The sequence below is a fragment of the Liolophura sinensis genome, chromosome 6, assembly GCF_032854445.1.
Source record: "Liolophura sinensis isolate JHLJ2023 chromosome 6, CUHK_Ljap_v2, whole genome shotgun sequence".
Lineage (NCBI taxonomy): Eukaryota > Metazoa > Mollusca > Polyplacophora > Chitonida > Chitonidae > Liolophura > Liolophura sinensis.
In genome coordinates this window covers 42,379,484-42,398,774 of record NC_088300.1, presented here as the reverse complement: position 1 = coordinate 42,398,774, position 19,291 = coordinate 42,379,484, and the positions used below count along the sequence as shown (strand labels likewise).

Here is a 19,291-nt window from a genome sequence, read left to right as displayed (position 1 = left end):
AATAATCCTGAGAAATTTTTCATTTACTAAGGGGTCTTTGTCAAAGCAAAAGTTCGTATTTTCGACATGCATTATCAAACTGAAAGTCATACGGGTTCAAAAAGAGTTACTATTAATTCAAAGTCAGCCTCAACACGGTACAAAGAAACGAAACGTCACATTAAAATATTGTTTGCATTCGTAATATCAGTATTTTGAGCCACAAGACAAGACAAATGCTACTTTTACTTATTTCATTGGTGTTTTACGTCGTACTCAAGAGTATTTCACTTATACAATGGTGGGAGGAAAACCGGGCTGGGCCCGCTGGAAATCCACGACCGTGCGCAGGTAGCTGGAAGACCTTCTCACGTGCGGCCACAACGACCGCATTGGTGAGAGGCATCTGGGTCATTATGCTGCGCTAGCTCGCTAACCAACTGAGTCACAAAGGGCCCTAAATGCTACGTCGTTCAGAACATAAATTTATGGAAACCATTTCCTTAAACTGATTTACGACTATTAAAAGAAGAACAACACATCATGAATTCAACAAATGGCGCCAAGTTGTATTTAGGCACATAACTCTGTCAGTCTATGATGACTGAAAATTTAAACAACATTAAATGTCAGTAGTAAAACTAATATCACAGCTTACAACTCCGTTTTCAAGAATATACCGAAGTTTTCGACACACAAGGAATACTATACGAGTACCAATCTTACCTCGGATTATGGCAAGTTTAACAAATTATCTGCGTCTGCTGAAACTGACTTTGCATTTTAGGACATTTGGGCATATATTGTTTCGGACATCACGATATCTGGCACGCAGTCACTATGCAGGACTATAATATCATTCAAAGTTCTGTGGCTACCAATAAATAGCAACGAAACCATGAGTCGTTCTGTTCAAAAGAACTTCATTTCAATCAATTGCGCCTTTACCGGATAACTGCACATATTTGGTAATATCTTGTGGATATGTCATTGAATGGACACTATTTATTACATGTACAAGAAAAGTGGCACTATGTTATGGTTGGTTATATTCTGAGCTGTACTCCACAGAACAATCTCACAATCTCAATACAAACAACGCTGTCTTAACGCTAATACATATACATGTAGGGGACGATGGTAACATTGCAACAATAACTGCGAGGGTTACCGAGATCTCGGATACAGAGCAGGCTACCACTGCCTGGCTTACTTTTCGTTGGCAGTCTGCGTGAAGCCGTGATCAGATTGTGCGATTTATGGATTCGACTCGTCGAATTTGACAAGTGGTGTGAAAAAAGGTCTGCCTCATAATCCGCGTTCAGACGATGCGATTCGTCGAATGCTACAATGGCATGAAACAGTGTATCCTATTTTCATTCGACAATTGCAACTTGTGAACCCGCCTTTACACGTAAGTGTTAGGCTTAAATTTTCTTTCTGTGCAAGAATCTAGGAATAAAGTCATCCATTTTATGCCTAGCGAGGTGTATTTTAAATATAATGAAATTTACGGAAAAAAAAAAACAAATACCTGAAATACTACAATCACAATATCACAAAGTCTTGAATCAGCCATCCTGTTATACTCTACAGCACCAGTAGTGGATATCTTCATATATGGGGTTAAATTCAGAGTTATGAAATACCGATGCCTATTTTGGTATGTTCAACGCCCTGCAAAAATAACACTGTACGGTAATACTGTATGGATTCTGTTTTTCGTTGTATCAAAATACCTGTAGTAAGATACGTGTATTTACCTGCCATTACACTTGAGTTCATACTAATACTCAGATATTACAAAGCAATTGTGAGGCCAATCGCCCATGTTTCCACAATAGAAAACAATTTATGTAGCAACATATCTCCTTTCGCCCATCGGAATATAATAACTAACACTATAGTACTGTGAAACTAGATTATAGCTAAGGAGAAATAGCGTTAATATTGCAATATCACTCGCTGTGCTGCCCTGAAGATACTTCAGGATCCACTCAGATCCTTTTCTGGTCCCTAAGCCATTTGACCATTGTCTTCTTAACGGTCAAATCAGATTCAGTCCGACAGCCCAAGCACCTTAATGTTTCTGCGGAGCATCAATGGTACACCACGAGTAGGTTCGATTGGATTTGCGGGAAACACGAGTAGAGTTGGAAGCGCTTGCACAGAACCAGCACCAGTGAACAAAACGCGTCGAGTATGAACCCGTGTGAACAATAACAACAACAACAGAGTCTAGTTGCCATGGATGCACTAAAGATGGTAGCATGTCAGTCAATAACAGACAACCTACTTGAGAACGACATGGACCTGGACGATGACGACGATTTTCTTTTATTCATAGCGTCGTGTCAACTTAAGCGAGAGACAGTACCGAAAGTGGACGGCTTACTAATAAAACCTTTGCAGACCGCTTCATCCAGAAGGATCTGTGAGGGAATCACTTGATAGAAACCCGTGTGCCACTCGCAGCTGAACGGGAGGGAGAACTTGACCTAGATAGATAGATAGATAGGTAGATCCGTGTTACATCACACGTCGTTCGATTGGAGTCGGGTGGCAACTCGAGCCAATTTTTTGTCCCAATCGAACGCACTCCACATGTTGTGACAGTTCATGAAGTGACTACTCATCTCAGATATCCTTCTCAGTTAGTGCAGAGCCATATCATCTCCTATTAAACATTCCAACTTCAGTGTGGCCGTCAAACCCCTTATTAGATACATCTCTCTCTCACTGCTAGAAGGCATGGCATTTCCTGTCAAGCTGTCCTTCCTTTCTGCCTACACCCACAGGTCATCTCAGACAAATGGGAACACCTCGATTGTGGATTCTGCCTGGCATCCCTGACTGGTTACCTCATTCACGTGACTGATCTCGGGTCAGGGGTCATAGTTCTGATCGCCAGAGCAAGCATTCACTACCAGTCTTGATAGGTTTGAATTCTTGCTCATGGCATAAGACAGAGGTAACATGTCCATCTGAAACGTAAGGTTTCAATGCAGTGAAAATGTGCTACGAGTAATCAGGTCTGACATCCAGTTTTCAATTATTACAGCCTTGTCAAATTTATAGTCAACAGTAAGTGTAAGATTCAGGCAGCATTCCACTTCCTGTTTTTACACATACCAGTAAGAATGATCATCTATACTCACATCTGATTCAAAGTATTTTTTCTGAATTTCTGCTAACGTCTGCTCATGTGTCATTTCATCTGTATCACAAAACATTGAAATCTGCATAAAAAATAAAAGGACATGTATATTTATTAATAAGAAGCGAATTATACTCACAAAAATATCAAATCAAAACACTTTTTTGTTTAAAAGTTACTTGAAAAACAGTTGGACTGGTAATTAACGTCAGTCAAAATACCTCAGTGTCAGTTGGAACTTCCAGTTTTGTCCGTAAGAACTTCAGTACATTTGATATCTTGGCATCAGACTGGACACGCACATACTTTTTCTGTAATGGCTGGAAAGAACAAGTTGACTTTATCACCATCAATGCCCACAAATAATGCAGGCAAAATATCTACTCACATAATAATTTTATCAGTCTTATTCAATCAGGTTGTAATGATTAAGACCTGTTTTTTCAAGGTTTCCAAAATTATTGACCATAAAAACAATCACTAACAAAATCAGCTACCAAGCTTCTTTCTAAGCTTACATTAAAAAAGTAATGCTCTCTGTTTATGCTAATTACCAGACAAAATCAAACATACCTCTAAGTATTTATCATCAGATGGCCTGAAAGTCAAAAGTAGACATCTTATAAATCTGCATGGCTTTTAGCATTGAAAGAATGAGTGCTAAAGAATGTTAATATAAAAACTGTAGTTTTTCAAACTATATAAAAATATTAATAAATATAAATATATTAGTATAAATTGGAACCATTCTACACAATTATGCATACAGTATTAATAATTCAAAAATGTCTTATTTGACTAAAAATACACTACACAATAATATGGACTATGCTGAGAATTTTGAAGAGGTATCATATCTTGGAATGGCTTTGCATGTCTTAATAGAATAATGCACCTTGCCAATAAAAAGGCTACACATCAGGTAAATGTAGAATTACAGTACTTCAGTTGTTTTGAAATTTATAAAGCACACTAGCAGTATCGCATGTGAGTTACATACCCGACATACTCCAGCACCAGGGATATGAGAGGTATGGTAAGAGGGGGAGGGCGTGGACGTGGAGGCTTCAAAGGTTTCACAGGCTTCACAGGCTTTACAGACTTCTTCACTTTCACTTTGGATGAGCCCATGAGCAGTTTTTTTGGTTTCACAAATGGCCTTGAGACATGGGTGTCAACAAGATGCTTCACATTTGATACAGTTGTCATACCTAGACAGAAAAATTAGATCATTTGGACTTATACAGATGTAAAAGATGATAAAATATAGGGAATTATTACAACTGTGTTTAAATTGGCACAGCTACATTGAAGCTCATCTGCACTTACACAAATATACAAGAACAAATTACACTGATTGGCTTCAAATGTTTACAGCTAGTCAAATTCTCAACTAATAAATTTGAAGTCAGAAACCACAAGTAATATCATGAGAAACCTGGCTATACATGTATTACCATCTCTTTCATGCAATGTTCCCTGGGCCATTTTTTCCTTTCTCCAGTCTTTGTAAAAGGCTTCTTTCCGACGTTTCTCTTCTGCCAACGATAAATAATGAAATAAAAAGCTGCTTTCTTAAGATAGTATTACATGCTATGCATGTAGTGCCCAATGGGCAGAGCGAGGTGATTACTCATGACCAGACATATAGATATGTATAGTTACTGTATTTGCCACTAAACATCAATTACATGCAAGTAAAATTTCCACCTGATGAAAATAATGAAAGAAACACACATCCATCATTAAAAGCTTACAATTTTGAAGCCAGAGGAAATTTATGAGGAAACATGGCTTAAATAAATATGGCCTGCTTCTACCTCACAAAACTTACCCTGAACAACACCTGGCACTAGTTTCATCACAACATCCTGAAGAGTTCTGTCTAACCTTAAACAGACAATTAAGCCTATCCTAACTTGAAGCCATTAGCAATATCATGTCATAAAATATCAATTTAAAGCACATGGTATAAAATGTAAATTTTTTTCTCAAATATTTTAGAACATCATATGACATAGAGGTGAAATTATCCTTCACAAGTTAATCAGGTCAAAACACACAGGCAATAGAGGATGTGCGTACTGACAGTCAGAAACCCTGAGTGCTGGAAGTTTACTGGGATGGACACAAAATAGGTGGACTTACTTGACATTAGAGAGAGGATCCGTAGGATGGATGATGATATCACACAATGGACAGGTAACTTTGCTCTCTGTATGCTTCACTATGCAGCTCTTACAAACTGAAATGACAACAGGAAATATAATACACTATACATGTATGGTTAAATGTGTACTTTGCCACTTCAGCCATTTAATGGTATTAATACTTCCTGTTATGTTATCTTCCTACCATGTATACCTGGTCATTCCAACTCATTAATACGTAACGGGCAAGTATTTATTAATCTGACTGATTAATATTTTATGAATACCCTAAATCTGCAACCTATTCAACCACCTCTACAACAAATATTTTGAAACATTCTAAGAGAACTATCGGGTGTACTGAAATAATTTGCTCAGTTTTATGAAGCTTACATCTTTAATGACACAAACAAGTCATTTTTAGTGTCATTTCCATATAACTGTACGCTTAAATTTCACTGAAAAAGTGCTTTTCTGGTTGAAAAGGTTGAAGATTTACAGTAGTCAAGAATAGTTGGCCTCTGTGATACTGATTATGCATATATATGGTTGACGCTTTCAAGGTGTTTATATGTGGCATTTATATCTCCACTGGACAAGATGTCTCACCATTTCCATGACCAGTAGATACAAGGATGATATCTAACACAAATAGTGTTACATTATTTCACTCTATTAATACCAATCAAGTAATGTATGCTCAAGGCTTATCTTATCTTATTGGTAGATTTAAAAAAGGTGGATTTAAGTTAGCAAGAGTATTATTGTACAACAGCTTACACACTTTTTGGTCTAGTAGACAATGCACAGTGCCAGATACTCATCAGTGTGTGTGTGTATCCCTACAATGAGTATATGTACTATTGATTCATGAACAGCATACAAGATTAGCAAAATTACTTATGTTGCTAATTATTCTAAAGCATACAAGTAAATTAATGTTTTGGATATCTATTTGATGGGGGAATGCTGAAGTGCCTGAAGTACTTAAAACTGCAGGGGCCGAGGGGGTTAGCACGCCAGCTCTGCGCAATGACCCAGAAGCCTCTCACCAATGCGGTCTCTGAGATTAAATCCAGCTTATGTTGGCTTCCTCTCCAGACGTATGTGCGAAGATCTGTCAGCTACCCGCAGATGGTCGTGGGGTTTCTCCTGGGCCCTATTTTTCTCCCACCATAATGCTGGTCATCGTCATATAAGTGAAATATTCTTGAGTAGGGCATAAAACACCAATAAAATAAGTAAATAAATAAAACTGCAGTCAAACTGGCAGAACTGGATTGTTGTACATACACAATTTTTAAAGTAGGTGTTAATGCTGATCCATCATCATCATCACTGATCCACTCTCAGGGCTAACAGTCACCAGCGACAATACTGTACACTACTCAGACTGCATATCCCATGAAGTGTACACATATATTTTTAAGATGGATACATGTAGGTCTACTTACATGTGTGCATACACTCAGTGATGGTTGATGCCTCATACAGGTAGCCCATACAAATACCACAGGTGATGTAAGGGTTCAGCTCAGTTAGAGACAGCTGAATAGGTACTTCCTTCTGAGGACTTAGTCCCAAGCTTTGCAGGGATTTCACTGAGGCAAATGGGATATCGCCAGCAGCAGAGATCTGCAACCAGAAAATTGAATGTGGTAACAAGGCACTAAATTTACACCTGTCAGCATCATATTAGCATTCAATAACATGCCTCCCAGGCTTCAATCAGTTAATACAATCAACAACTCACAGTCATTTTTCAGTCAGTGTACACAGGCCAGTTCAATCTTTATTTTCATTTTGAATTTTTTAACAAATGAAAATGACTTAAAAGAGTCAAAAAAATTCTGATCACAATTATTCTGTATATAAATGGGGGAAAAAAGACTAATAAGTTACATTCCTCTATCATCATTAGCAGGTCGTCCCTATAAATCGTTTGCAAAGTTAATTTTGGAGTGCCAGCTATTAAAATGCGTATGATCTCGAGAATGACAGGCCTTATGAATGCTGTAAATCGCAATACGGCCTCCATTGTTTCATCATATTTTATTATATTATGCCTACATGTTTGCCTGTTCAAACATTCAGACTTTAAACATCATTGTTTCTGTAATCTCCCTGTGAGTTGTTGTTACCCTCAGCAAGTAATCGTCAGAAGCTTTGGCAATGCGTATGGACCCCATGGCTTGGCAACGCAGGGCTTATTCATTTATGCATTGCAACTGTCTCAATCGTATCAAGTAGCGATCTACGGGGAGACTTCTTCAATAAAAAGGATTAAACCGTCACCCAAAGGTAAACAGTTTTTATTTCACTGACTTTTGAAGGCGTGCAAACTTCAGACATATTTACATACGCTTTACAACAGGTGTTCGGAGGTTCCAGATTTATTGAGTGTGGCTCACGCTTACTTTTGTTTATTTCCATTCAGAATGTCCGATAGAGTCGAATCCGATATCTAGCTGTTGAAAGCAATACTTAAGCTATTTAATCGAAATTTGTTTCAACGTCATCATTGTATAGAAAACATATACATAGTAAAAAGAATATGTAGCATTTAACCCATACTCACATCTGCGGTCGCCATTTTCATCTCTTTCCACGAAAGCTAGTTGATCATGGTCGATGGCTTTCATTGGCTCAATTTCGCAGCATTCCGGACTGGGTGCGTGAATCATCCAATCAGTGCCCCGTTTACTTGCGCTTTACACGCGACTACAAATGGAATCGGGGACATGGTGAGTGCACGTGGGCAATGTGAATAGAAAAACAATATTAATTTGAACAAAATAGTCATGCTTAGTGGGCGTTAATACTACATAGGTATATTTATTACATCCTTTAATTTGCAACATATACTATTGTGAGCTTGTCACTAAAATAGAACCATAATCGCCATGGCTAGAAGCTTAGACGAGTGTTGAAATGACGAAGTCTAGGACGCGGATAAGCCCCGTTGACTGTCTCGGCCATGCAGGCGATTGGGAGTACACTGACTGTAGGTTGAGCAGCAGCCATGAGTATGACGTATCCAAATAATCCTCAGCCAACAGTCAGTGTACTAGGACTAACATACAGGTCTGACTTGTGTTGCGACGTATATCACTTAGATGGCCGGTATAACCGGTGGAACCGTGGTGAACTTGGGAGGGGGTGGGGGGGGGGGGGGGTGACTTCGGAGGCTATACCTTATCTTTGATATATAATGCCGTCCTGGTATCATAAAATGACAACACAAAATCCTACAAAGGCAGTCGTAATGTAAAGGCAAGGTTGATACTTTTGATATTCGATGACCCTCCCCACTTTTCTGAGATAGTTGTTATGAAAGGCAGGTTCTTCACTGAATTTAGGTCACTCTACCACGTGACTTTATTTACGGTGGAGGAACTTCAGGTGTAATGCAAGTCTGTTTTGAAAATCTGACTGTCCTGATCCTCGGTTAATTATCTGAGAGGCACAGATGGCAAAAGTAATTCTCTGCCCATTGTATGAAGGTGTTAAACACAAAGTTGTGGGGTGAAATGCAGAGTAATGATAATCTGTGTTTTACAGGATAGAACCAGATTCCTTTCAGCATTATGCTGCAAATGAGTTTCAGTTATTACTGGGTGTTGGTGCAGTAACCTAAGGTAGTATTTGTGAAGGGCGTTGAGATCATACAAGATTAAGACAGATTTTCCGTTACTATTCTCGTGGGAAATAGAAAAATTGATGTCTGTTAATGCTCCTGTTGTACAGAGATATTTATAGAGGCACTGTTACGTTGATCATTTGATCATTTACCTGGTTAGACATACATTAATTGTTCTCTGTTATAGAGTATTTTAAGTTTGACAATTCTGTATATTTGCAGGCTCAGTTAATCCATGTGTTGTTCGAGCATGCCTCGGGTTATGCTCTGTTCCGGGTCAAGGAATTTGAGGAAGTGGCCATGTTGTTACCTGAGGTGGAGCAGAGTGTCACAGATCTGACCAAATTCCACTCTATTGTTAAACTAGTGGCTTTTTCACCATTCAAAAGTGGAACTAATGCCTTGGACAATATGAACAGTGTTTCTGAAGGTAGGTGTATGTACACTGATTTCAGTTGTGTACATTGTAAATATGCCTGCATCCAACTCCAAAATTCAGAGTTTGGACATGGCTCAGGGTAAGGTGCATGACTTTCAGCATGAAAAAACGGATTCAATCCCACCAGCCTTGGACAGGAAATTTCTAAATACTTTCTTGTTCTTTCAAGGAGGCTTTGTAGAGGTGTTGAACTTGCTGATGCCAGTGGGTGAGATTCGTCACTCTGGGAAAAGTTTGTCAGCAGCTTGTCTGATGTCGTCGTTTTATCCCAGGCACTACCATGAAAACTCGCTGCAATTGTATAAGTGAAGAATGTTTGATTATTGTTTTAAACAACAATCAGAAAAGTAAATCTCGTTCATGTGAAGCTCATGATGGATATTATTTGTTATGTAATTAAAATAAACTTAAAGAACTTGAACTCTGTTTAAATTCTAGGTATACTTCACGAAGATTTACAATTGTTCCTGGAAACACATGCCCCAAAGGGAAGTAAAAAACAGAAGTGTATTTTGGGTGTTGGTGACCGTAAAATTGGTGACTCCATTGCAGAAGAGCTAGGACTAAAATGTCAGTTTACTGGAGTTATTCCAGAAATCATCAGAGGTAAGTATATGTATTTACTCTTACTTGTAGATCAGTGAGTTACAGTTAACCCTCGTGTTGTGTTGTAGGAAACAAAGTATCAAAGGGATACTAGTAAACCTTGCATGGTATAATAATCAAATGGTTGTCTTTGAGCAGTGAAATGATTAAATATATACTGTGGGGTCTGTAGATGTGGATTCCTTTAAATCTCTTGTATTCTTCTGCTTTTATTGTTCTTGGAACGTTGATGGCAGTATGTAGTTGATGGCATTCTTTTGCATGGTGTTACATGGTCATACTGGAGACCGGTTCTGCCACTAATATGATGTGTGTTACACATGGAACAGTTCAGCAGCATAACTTGCCAAAGGTGTTTCCTCCACCCATAAAATACTGGTTGCCATTGTATAAGTGAACATTTCTCAAGTGTCACATTCAACAACAGTAAAAAAAAAAAAAACAGAAATCAGTCAAATCTCTTAGAACTGAAATGTTGGGACAGGCTCATGATGAACCCTTCAAATGAATTACCCATTACTTTGGGCTTTTCACTTTGCACTAAGGATTTAAGGGGAACAAGAAGCGATGGTGTCTTTTGGGTTTTCTTTTCTGTATCCTGTCAATAATTATTTCCACTGATTTAAATTACCAAAACATTAAATATGACATCAATGTGAGGATTGGAAGTCCCATCCTTAATTCCACTGTGGCAAAACAGTGTGGTGATTTATACATTGTCATCCCCCGGGCTCTGCCCGGTTTCCTACCACCATAATGCTGGCCGCTGTGGTATAAGTGAAATATTCTTGAGTACGGCGCAAAACACCAATCAAATAAAATATCTGTTGTCCTATGAAGCAGAACCTTTTTGGAATCAGAGAGGGATATAATAAACCTGAAATGTGAGGACTTATTCATGGCAATACTTTGACCTAATTTTATATAATTGTATATCATGTCAAATTTATGGGATAAATGATGTGAAAACGAGGTTTTCAGTGTGTAATTTCTCCTGTTTTCTCTTGTTGACAGGTATCCGCACACACTTTGCCCACTTGGTCAAAGGGTTAACAGAACTGTCTTCCTCCAAGGCTCAGCTGGGTTTGGGACACAGTTACTCCAGGGCAAAGGTCAAATTCAACATCAACCGTATTGACAATATGATCATACAGAGTATCAACCTGCTGGATCAGTTAGACAAAGATATCAACACATTCTCCATGAGAATTAGGTTAGTGGGTTAGTAGTATTACAGTGTCCTGGATTAAACGGTTTCGTTTATAGTTTATTTATACTCAGAGCCAGGAGCGACCGTGGTCTAGTGTTTAAACGTGCATGCTTTTCAATCAGTAGGAAATCTGTGAGAGTTCAAAACCGGCCTTGGACAAAGAAATTGTAGATTCCCCAGCCTCACTCCTTGATGGGGCCTTGTGAGAGTTAGTTCATCTGGCTTGATGGTCAGTGTTAAGACAGGTCAGGTGTTGTTGTTTGAGGACTACAGCACGGAGAATCTGTGACCATCATTTAGCAGTCCTCAGTGCATTGCTCTTATATTGCCCAACTAGTGCTGACATCATATTTCAGCATTAATATCCAATTTCTCGATTCCTTACTTGTGGCTTGGTTTAAAGGGAGAAGAAAAACTTCTCTACACTCATTGTCAAAATACTTTTAGCCGTTGGTCAATTAGGAGGCATAAGGAGTTATCAGGTACATACTGAGGTACAGTGGGTTTTCTTTAGGTCCTGCCAGAAGTTAGACAGTGTTTGGCAAAAGTCATATCCATGAAAGTGAAATACTTTGGTGTATTGTGTTTAAAAAAATCATGTAAATAAAGAATATAAATAGAAAAGACTGAAATTGATGCATTGTGATCTTTTGTTTTAGGGAATGGTATTCATATCACTTCCCAGAGCTGGTAAAGATTGTACCAGACAACTACATGTATGCCAGAGTGGTTAAGTTCATCAAGAACCGGAAAGAAATGACAGAGGAGAGTTTAGAGGCCCTGGAAGAGATTGTTATGGACAGTGCAAAAGTCAAGGCAATATGGGACGCATCACGGTCATCAATGGGTAAGCTTGGATCAGTCAAAATTTTACCTGTGTGTTGCCGTAAGCTGGCCTTTAGGCCACACCATTAAACATTTTTGTTTTGCAGGCAGAATGAAAATTTTTCAATGTCAGAAGAGGGTATAAATGTGGACATGTGAACTGTCTCAGCAGTTGTTCAAATTTTTGTAATTGGAAAGCGTTGAAAAACAGAATAGTCCTTGAAACAAACCCATTAAATACCAGGAAAATAAAGAGTTAGGTTTTCATTCCCTTTTTGGGATTGTTTTAAGTGTTGTCTCGCTGTAAAACACAAAATAAAATTTGTGTCACGTTAGTAGATAATTGCTCTAGGGTTAATTTTGAAGCTTACAATAGTTGTATTTATTAAAAGACACATTTAATATCATGGGATCTTCGGCAAGTTTCATGTCACTTGATTTGTGCTTGTGTCACAAAGCTGAATTTTGTTAATTTCCCAGGCATGGACATTTCCCCTGTAGATTTGATCAACATAGAAATGTTTGCCAGTCGTGTTATCGCATTAGCACAATACCGCAAGAGCCTGCATGAATATCTGCAGAGCAAGATGAACCAGGTGGCACCAAATCTGGCAACTCTCATTGGTGAACAGGTGAGTAAATTAAAGGTGTGTTTGAGACACCCAAACTGTCATCTAAGTATATTCTGAATAAAGTGTTCTTTTTTTTTTTTTTTTTGTATAAATGCTAAGTACTTGGATTTGTGTTAAATTTTGTCTAGGTTGTGTAAATCATTCACCTGGAAATCATCACTCAGTTAAGTAACAAATTAAATAGCATTCAGTTTGTAAACTTCATTGTTAGGCATGCATTTTATCTTGTGTTTTATTTCTGATTAGGTTGGCGCCAGGCTGATTTCCCATGCTGGTAGTTTAACAAATTTAGCCAAGTACCCAGCTTCTACAGTACAGATCTTGGGGGCTGAAAAAGCCCTGTTCAGGTATGTCAAAGTGTCCATGTTCCTCCATTGATAGACTTATTTTTAAAGTAGATAACAAAAAAGGTTTTATTATTCATATAAAGGTGAAATGATGAGAATTTCCATCACTGGTAAAAGTGATTTCTCACTGGCTGGAGTTGGATATCACTTTTGTTATTACGTATCTTGAACGCCATAATGTCAAAGAGAAACATTTTGTTTTATGATGTTCCAATCCGAGATCAGCAGAATGATGTCATAATACAAGTTCAGTCAACTTTAACATTTCTTACATCATGCAACAAGACACGTCCTCTTATAAGATGTGCGACGTCATGCTATATACACAAGTCCTGAAAGCCTACTTCTAAAAACAATGCTTAAACTTGCTCAAATACACAAAATCACGATATTTTCAAAATAAATAGACTCTTTGCACCTTGTGGGTTATCATTTTCACCTATTTTTATACCTATCCTAACTGCTTTGCTGTCTATCTGCAATGGTTTCTCTGGACAGTCACACCTGTTTCAGGCATTTGTTATATATTCATTTTGTGCATGTTTCTTACTTACAGAGCACTCAAAACGAAAGGGAATACTCCAAAGTATGGGCTTATATTCCATTCTACATTTATTGGAAGAGCAGGTGCAAAGAATAAAGGACGGATATCCAGATATTTAGCCAACAAGTGTTCAATAGCCTCCGAGAATTGATTGCTTTTCAGGTATGTAAATTATTAGGGTTAATCCACGAATTTAATGAGCCCATAAATGACAGAATATTGCAGAATTCATGACTTCAGCGTGACAGGGTCTCCTACAGGAGAGTATGAGGGCAAATGTTATAAATCAGGGAAGTAAATAAATCTAATCTGTTTCATGATCTGCAATTGTGGATTTCCTGTTGCCAGATAAAACAACTTAGAGTGGAAAGTCCTCTGTAACTCACCTTACTGAATACATGTAAAAGATGAATTATATTTCTTAGCCAATTACTTCTTTATGTAGGATGTCAGAGTCAGAGAGCTTGGTGTAGAAATTGAAAACTCTAATTGTATATCTTGCAGAATTTCCTACTCAGGTATTTGGTGAGCATCTGAGACAGCAGGTGGAAGATCGCTTGAAGTTTTATGAAACAGGTGAAACCCAGAGAAGAATGTTGATGTGATGAAGAAGGCCATCGAGGAGGTAAGATTTTTAAGACAATACAGGTGGTTGGAGATAGTGGCAAGTTCTGTGTGGTTTCTTTTTCATGATCTCATACACTTTTTCTATAAGTTTGTTAAAGTAAATGACACTGAACCTAAAGTGTGAGAGGAAATGCACTGTGGCTGATTGGTTTAAAGTGCTTCACTAGACACACAGGGTGCAGGTTCATTGTGTGGGGACTGTGTGGCAGTAAGCAATCAACAACAGTCATTGAGGGCCACTCGTCTTCCATCAGTGTGGTGTGCATATTGTGTACATTAGTTTTACATGTCAAAAAAGGTTCTGAGTAATTTGCCCGAGGTCAAAGATCTTGGCAACACACATAAATATGACTTTCTTTTCTTCAGGCGACAGAGGTTCAGGACAAAACTGGCCAGAAGGAAAAGAAGAAAAAAAAGAAAGACAAAAGAAAATCTCAAGAGGCATCAGAAGTGACGGAGGACATGAACACTGTAGAAACAACAGAGAGGCCACACCCAAGAAAAAGAAGAAAAAGAGGAAATCAAATGGTGGAGACATAAATGGAGACGTTTCCATGGAAATTGCTGAAGAGGAAAATGGGGAGCCGCCCATAAAGAAGATGAAAAAGAAGAAGAAGAAAAAGGAAGCAGACTAAAACTGCCAAGTGCAGTTGCCAATCATTTTGTTTAGCCTCATTGAAAATTTGCTTCATGTATAACTTTTAATGGAGAGGATGTCTATGGCAGATATAAACAAAACATATACATGTTATATTGTTGTGTTGGGTAAGAGTTTTTACTCCCACAGAAATTTTTTCACGCGGACTGTTGTGTCAACCTTTCAGGGCCTGTAGATGTTGCTTTACCTATCTGTCATACAGTTCATGTTATGAAACAATGATTTGTCATGTAAGTAGAGGACGCAGAGTCCCTGTTAATAGTGGACCTAACAATTGCTTTCTTTTCTGATTTACCCAGTGATTAGGGTAACAATGACTACGTATCCACACAATAAGTCATAGCATCATGCCCTGTATGATTGGTGTTCATTTAATGTTATCCGTTCCAACATTTCTCATTTTAGAAATACTGACCTGGTTCTCTTCCATTTTCTTGGTATGTGATGTGGTCAGTGTCTCTCTAACAAAGTTTATTGTGGTTTATTTCTCCACATAGATTACATGACTTGAATATCATGCTCCATGGACTACATGCACCTTGAGGTGTTTTTCAGTGACTGTGTAAAAGTCATCTTAGTAAAACATTGACTCTGTACAGGTCATCTGCAATAAACAATGACTCAGTTGAAGTCGTCTCAATAAACTGCTGTACAAAACAAAGTACAGGTAAAACACTTCACAGTGTTGGTATGATTATTACAAAGACTAGTAATGCATGAATGAACAAATGATTTTGGCATTATAGTGTGCCAGTAATATTAGTCGTGTCATAACGGTATTGTCCAAAGCCTGTGAAAGAAGTATTAAATTTAATTCCCATGACTGAGAAAAGCGTTGTCAGATAACGGCGAATAGAAAACAGATCTGCTGAGATCAGGATACAGCATTATGTTGTGGTATGTTAATGTGAAAGCGATCGTGTCTGATAAGGTGATAAGTGTATCAGGTGGTAAGAGTGAGAGATCAGACAACACCATATTGAGCAAAACGATGGGTAGCGAGATGTAGCTTTGAGTAAGGTGCGGTCGATGGCACTCTTATCGTCGTTTAAGCAGTCTTGTGTTGACTTGGAGACCATTTGACTCAAAAGTGTACGTCATACGTGGGGAAGTTTGTCGATAACTTGCGAAGATCACTGACTGATCGCCGACATCTATTTGCCTCCGCGGAACGCTGCCTAGAAGTGAACAATGCTGGAGTACACTGTAAAGCAGCAATCAGTCCGGAAGACTTGTAGTGACTAGCTTCGGGGTATAGGCCTACGGTATGCAACGACCGGACATAACCCTCCGTATGATTCATTTATCATATAACGCGTGTGAGGAAGACTATAAGCCAGCCAAATTAGAATGCACTGTAGCTCTTTGTTTTGATTAGCATAAGCAAGATTCTTGGGAGCGACATGCTGGGTCTTGTAAGACTTTCTTCCTCCTGTTATAAATCGCATAGGCTGATTCGTGTACCCGAAAGTGGGAAGGTCTGCCAGCAACCTGCAGATGGTCGTGGGCTTTGCCCGGTTTCCTCCCACCATAATGCTGGCTGCCGTCGTGTAAGTGAAATATTCTTGAGTACAGCTTATAACACCTATCAAATTAAAAAATAAAAAATTGTGTATATTTCCATCTCTCAAAAGATGTACAAAAAGAGAATACAACTGATCTATAATGTTACAGGGTATCCCAAACAAATATTTATTGTAGTTTCTATATTTTAACAATACACCAAATAAATATCGTGTATGATTAAAAACACGATCACAAATGCTGGCAGGGTCTTGTGCGTTTTTCTGGCTTTTACTTAACATGTAGCCTGCACATGACAGACTGATGCACAAACCTTAGTCTAGACAACAGAATCAAATATAGAGGAATACGAATTTTCCAATAAGCGTTTATTCATGTGTACGATCATTTTGGTATATTCTGTCATTCTGATATTCTTTCAGGAGGTATTTTCGAAGCCTTTCGGGGTTATTTAATCAGGATTTGGTGCCACAGATGTTGCTTTGCCATTTCCTGTAGTGTTGGTAGGCATGACCAATGATGAACTATTTGCTGGAGCAGAAATTACCTCCTCTTGCTCCCTAGCAGTCTGGCGTCACTTGGGTGTTCTGTCCTTCTGTGCGTTTTCCAATCACCTTCCTCCTGAAAAGATTTACCGCAACTACACACAAAGGAAATTGTTTTTTGGTTTACTGTACCGGTTTTCACAATGGTATTCTGCTGTTGAACCGCAGTGACTGGTGCACGGATAATTTTTACCCTTGATGTCACCAATAAACTGCGTTGACAGTCTGGCGGGCAGCCTGACGAGGATGGGTCTTCGATCTTATGCTGTATCCAGTGTGCTTCGGATGGGAAGTATTTTCCACAATGACATCGTATCTGAAACCATCCGTTAAGGGCCATGGCCTTTGAGGGGTTCTGTTATTCGCTTGGTTGATGACGAGATATAACGTCAGGTGTGGAACGGCAAGAAAAAGCGTCATGAAGATAACCCTACCAACGTCTTCTCAACACTTTTTGTTTCAAACATAATGAGTCATAAGGAGAAAAATTAAAATTTGCACAGGCCTACAAGAAGTTCCAGCCGATAAATTAATTTCGTCGCCCTCTATCGTCAAGCTAAGGGAGATAACTTGTAACTGTCGTCATTCCGGATATGGAGTCCTATAGTTCTCCAACTGGTTTTTTTTTTAAAAACCTGTCAACTCTTTTCGATTTGGGTGATACATGGTTGATTTGCACTGACATCAATGCGAATGTAGAGGTCGAAAAGTTCGTCGCTGGTGTAATAGCTGACCATTGGCGAAAAATCGGCTTGAAATTTTTTGAGACGTAATGTAATGAAATTTTTCAGTCCGTGTACACTGACTGTGGGTTGAGAAATAATCAGATTTGCCATATTCATAGCTACTCAATCTACAACCTAGGTTGAGCACCCATGAATTCGGCATATCCGAAAATTTCTCAACCCACAGTCAGTGTACTCGGAGTATGTTGGGGACGGCAAATTTCAGCGTATGTACCTGGCGTACGACACAGATTGACAAGCGCGGCAAATGGTTTGAACACGCGTCCTAGCTGTCATTGCTTTGGCAGGCCTTCAGTTCAAAATGTAAAATACCCGGGTTGTTTATGTATAGGCCCATATGTTGTACCGATATCCGCACATTATTAGTTCAGTGGCCACAACTCGGTAGAGCTCTTTTTAACCAAAATATGGGGTTTAAAGAGTACAGAGCCTGAAAAGCGATTGGTGAAAAATATTAATTAAGTTTTTAATTAATTGGGGACGATTTTAAAAGTCTATCCCATGCAGCATTATACACGCCAGGGACAAGGGTCCCCTTAGGCCCCTAGCTGGACCCATATTTATCAAGCAACTTAAGACTTAAGTCATAAATTGCAAGGGTTTAAAAAGTCAAACTAAGAACAGGAAAGAATTCAAATTGTGGTTGGCACAATGCTCTGCAGTAAAGAATCAGGGCGATAATTGTAAACTTCCTAGAGTAAAATAGTATAATTGTAGTGGTGTTTGAATTTTTGACTTAAGTTTATTTATTTATTTGATTGGTGTTTTACGCCGTACTCAAGAATATTTCACTTATACGGCGGCGGCCAGCATTATGGAAACCCACGACCATCCGCCGGTTGCTGGTAGACCTTCCCACATACGGCCGGAGAGGAAGCCAGCATAAGCTGGACTTGAACTCACAGCGACCGCATTGGTGAGAGGCTCCTGTGTCATTACGCTAACCGACTGAGCCACGGAGGCCCCTTTTGACTTAAGTCTGAAGATGTTTGATAAATGTGGCTTTTGGGTCCGATTCCACGAGACCATTCCTGTCTTAAGTCAAAACTTGGAATATGATCTAAAGCTTATTTTTGGGCTTTTAAATTTTGTCCCCCTCATCAATCTTATCATAAGACGAACGTGCATGTTCTGCCAGTATCTACCTCCCTCCCCACCCCACCCCACCCCACCCCACCCCCCAAAAATATCCATGCAATCCCCCGATTCCAAAGCCACTGGGGTTTATTTTTTACATCGTAAACAATTTTTCAGTCAAATGACGATGAGGAGTCAACAGGCGTATGTACATATACTGTGTCTTCTTGTGACAGAGCGAGTCCATACCGTTATAGAATTCTGCCGTTACTGAAGTATATCATGTCGAAGACACCAGCTAGACATGACACCCCACCCAGTCATATTATACTGACAACGGGCCAGCCAATCCTGTTTCCTTGTGAGGCAGCAACAAGTACCATTTTAAAAGTCTTTGGTATGACCCCTCCCGGGTTTGATCCTAGATCTGGATCACACTGCGAAGCGGACGCTCTCCACACGGCCGCCAAAGCCGTTTAAATGCAACCATTCATAGAAACTACTGTACTCACGGCTATACTAATTTTTTTGCATCACCAACCTTCATTCTCAAATTGTTTCTCAGCCTCGTGGAAGTATATATGC

General features: G+C 39.0%; 2 protein-coding genes across 2 annotated transcripts; one reads left to right on the top strand and one right to left on the bottom strand.

The window, feature by feature from the left end:
- Positions 1 to 560: 560 nt before the first annotated feature.
- LOC135467224 (polycomb group RING finger protein 6-like) lies at positions 561 to 7,475 on the bottom strand. Its single transcript, XM_064744988.1, has 10 exons — positions 7,428 to 7,475; positions 6,741 to 6,921; positions 5,285 to 5,381; positions 4,971 to 5,026; positions 4,594 to 4,674; positions 4,137 to 4,347; positions 3,710 to 3,734; positions 3,358 to 3,456; positions 3,138 to 3,218; positions 561 to 2,963 (listed from the first exon to the last, which is right to left on the bottom strand). The coding sequence occupies exons 1-10, from the start codon at positions 7,473 to 7,475 to the stop codon at positions 2,865 to 2,867; spliced, it is 978 nt and encodes a 325-aa protein (XP_064601058.1). The 3' UTR covers positions 561 to 2,864.
- A 436-nt stretch (positions 7,476 to 7,911) lies between these two features.
- On the top strand, positions 7,912 to 15,484 carry LOC135467901 (nucleolar protein 56-like). Its single transcript, XM_064745822.1, is given in 13 exon segments — positions 7,912 to 8,030; positions 9,149 to 9,356; positions 9,804 to 9,971; positions 10,986 to 11,184; positions 11,841 to 12,028; positions 12,487 to 12,638; positions 12,885 to 12,985; positions 13,542 to 13,671; positions 13,673 to 13,691; positions 14,034 to 14,108; positions 14,111 to 14,154; positions 14,523 to 14,642; positions 14,645 to 15,484. Coding segments are annotated over 13 exon segments (1,554 nt in total). The 5' UTR covers positions 7,912 to 8,027; the 3' UTR covers positions 14,792 to 15,484.
- Positions 15,485 to 19,291: the final 3,807 nt, after the last annotated feature.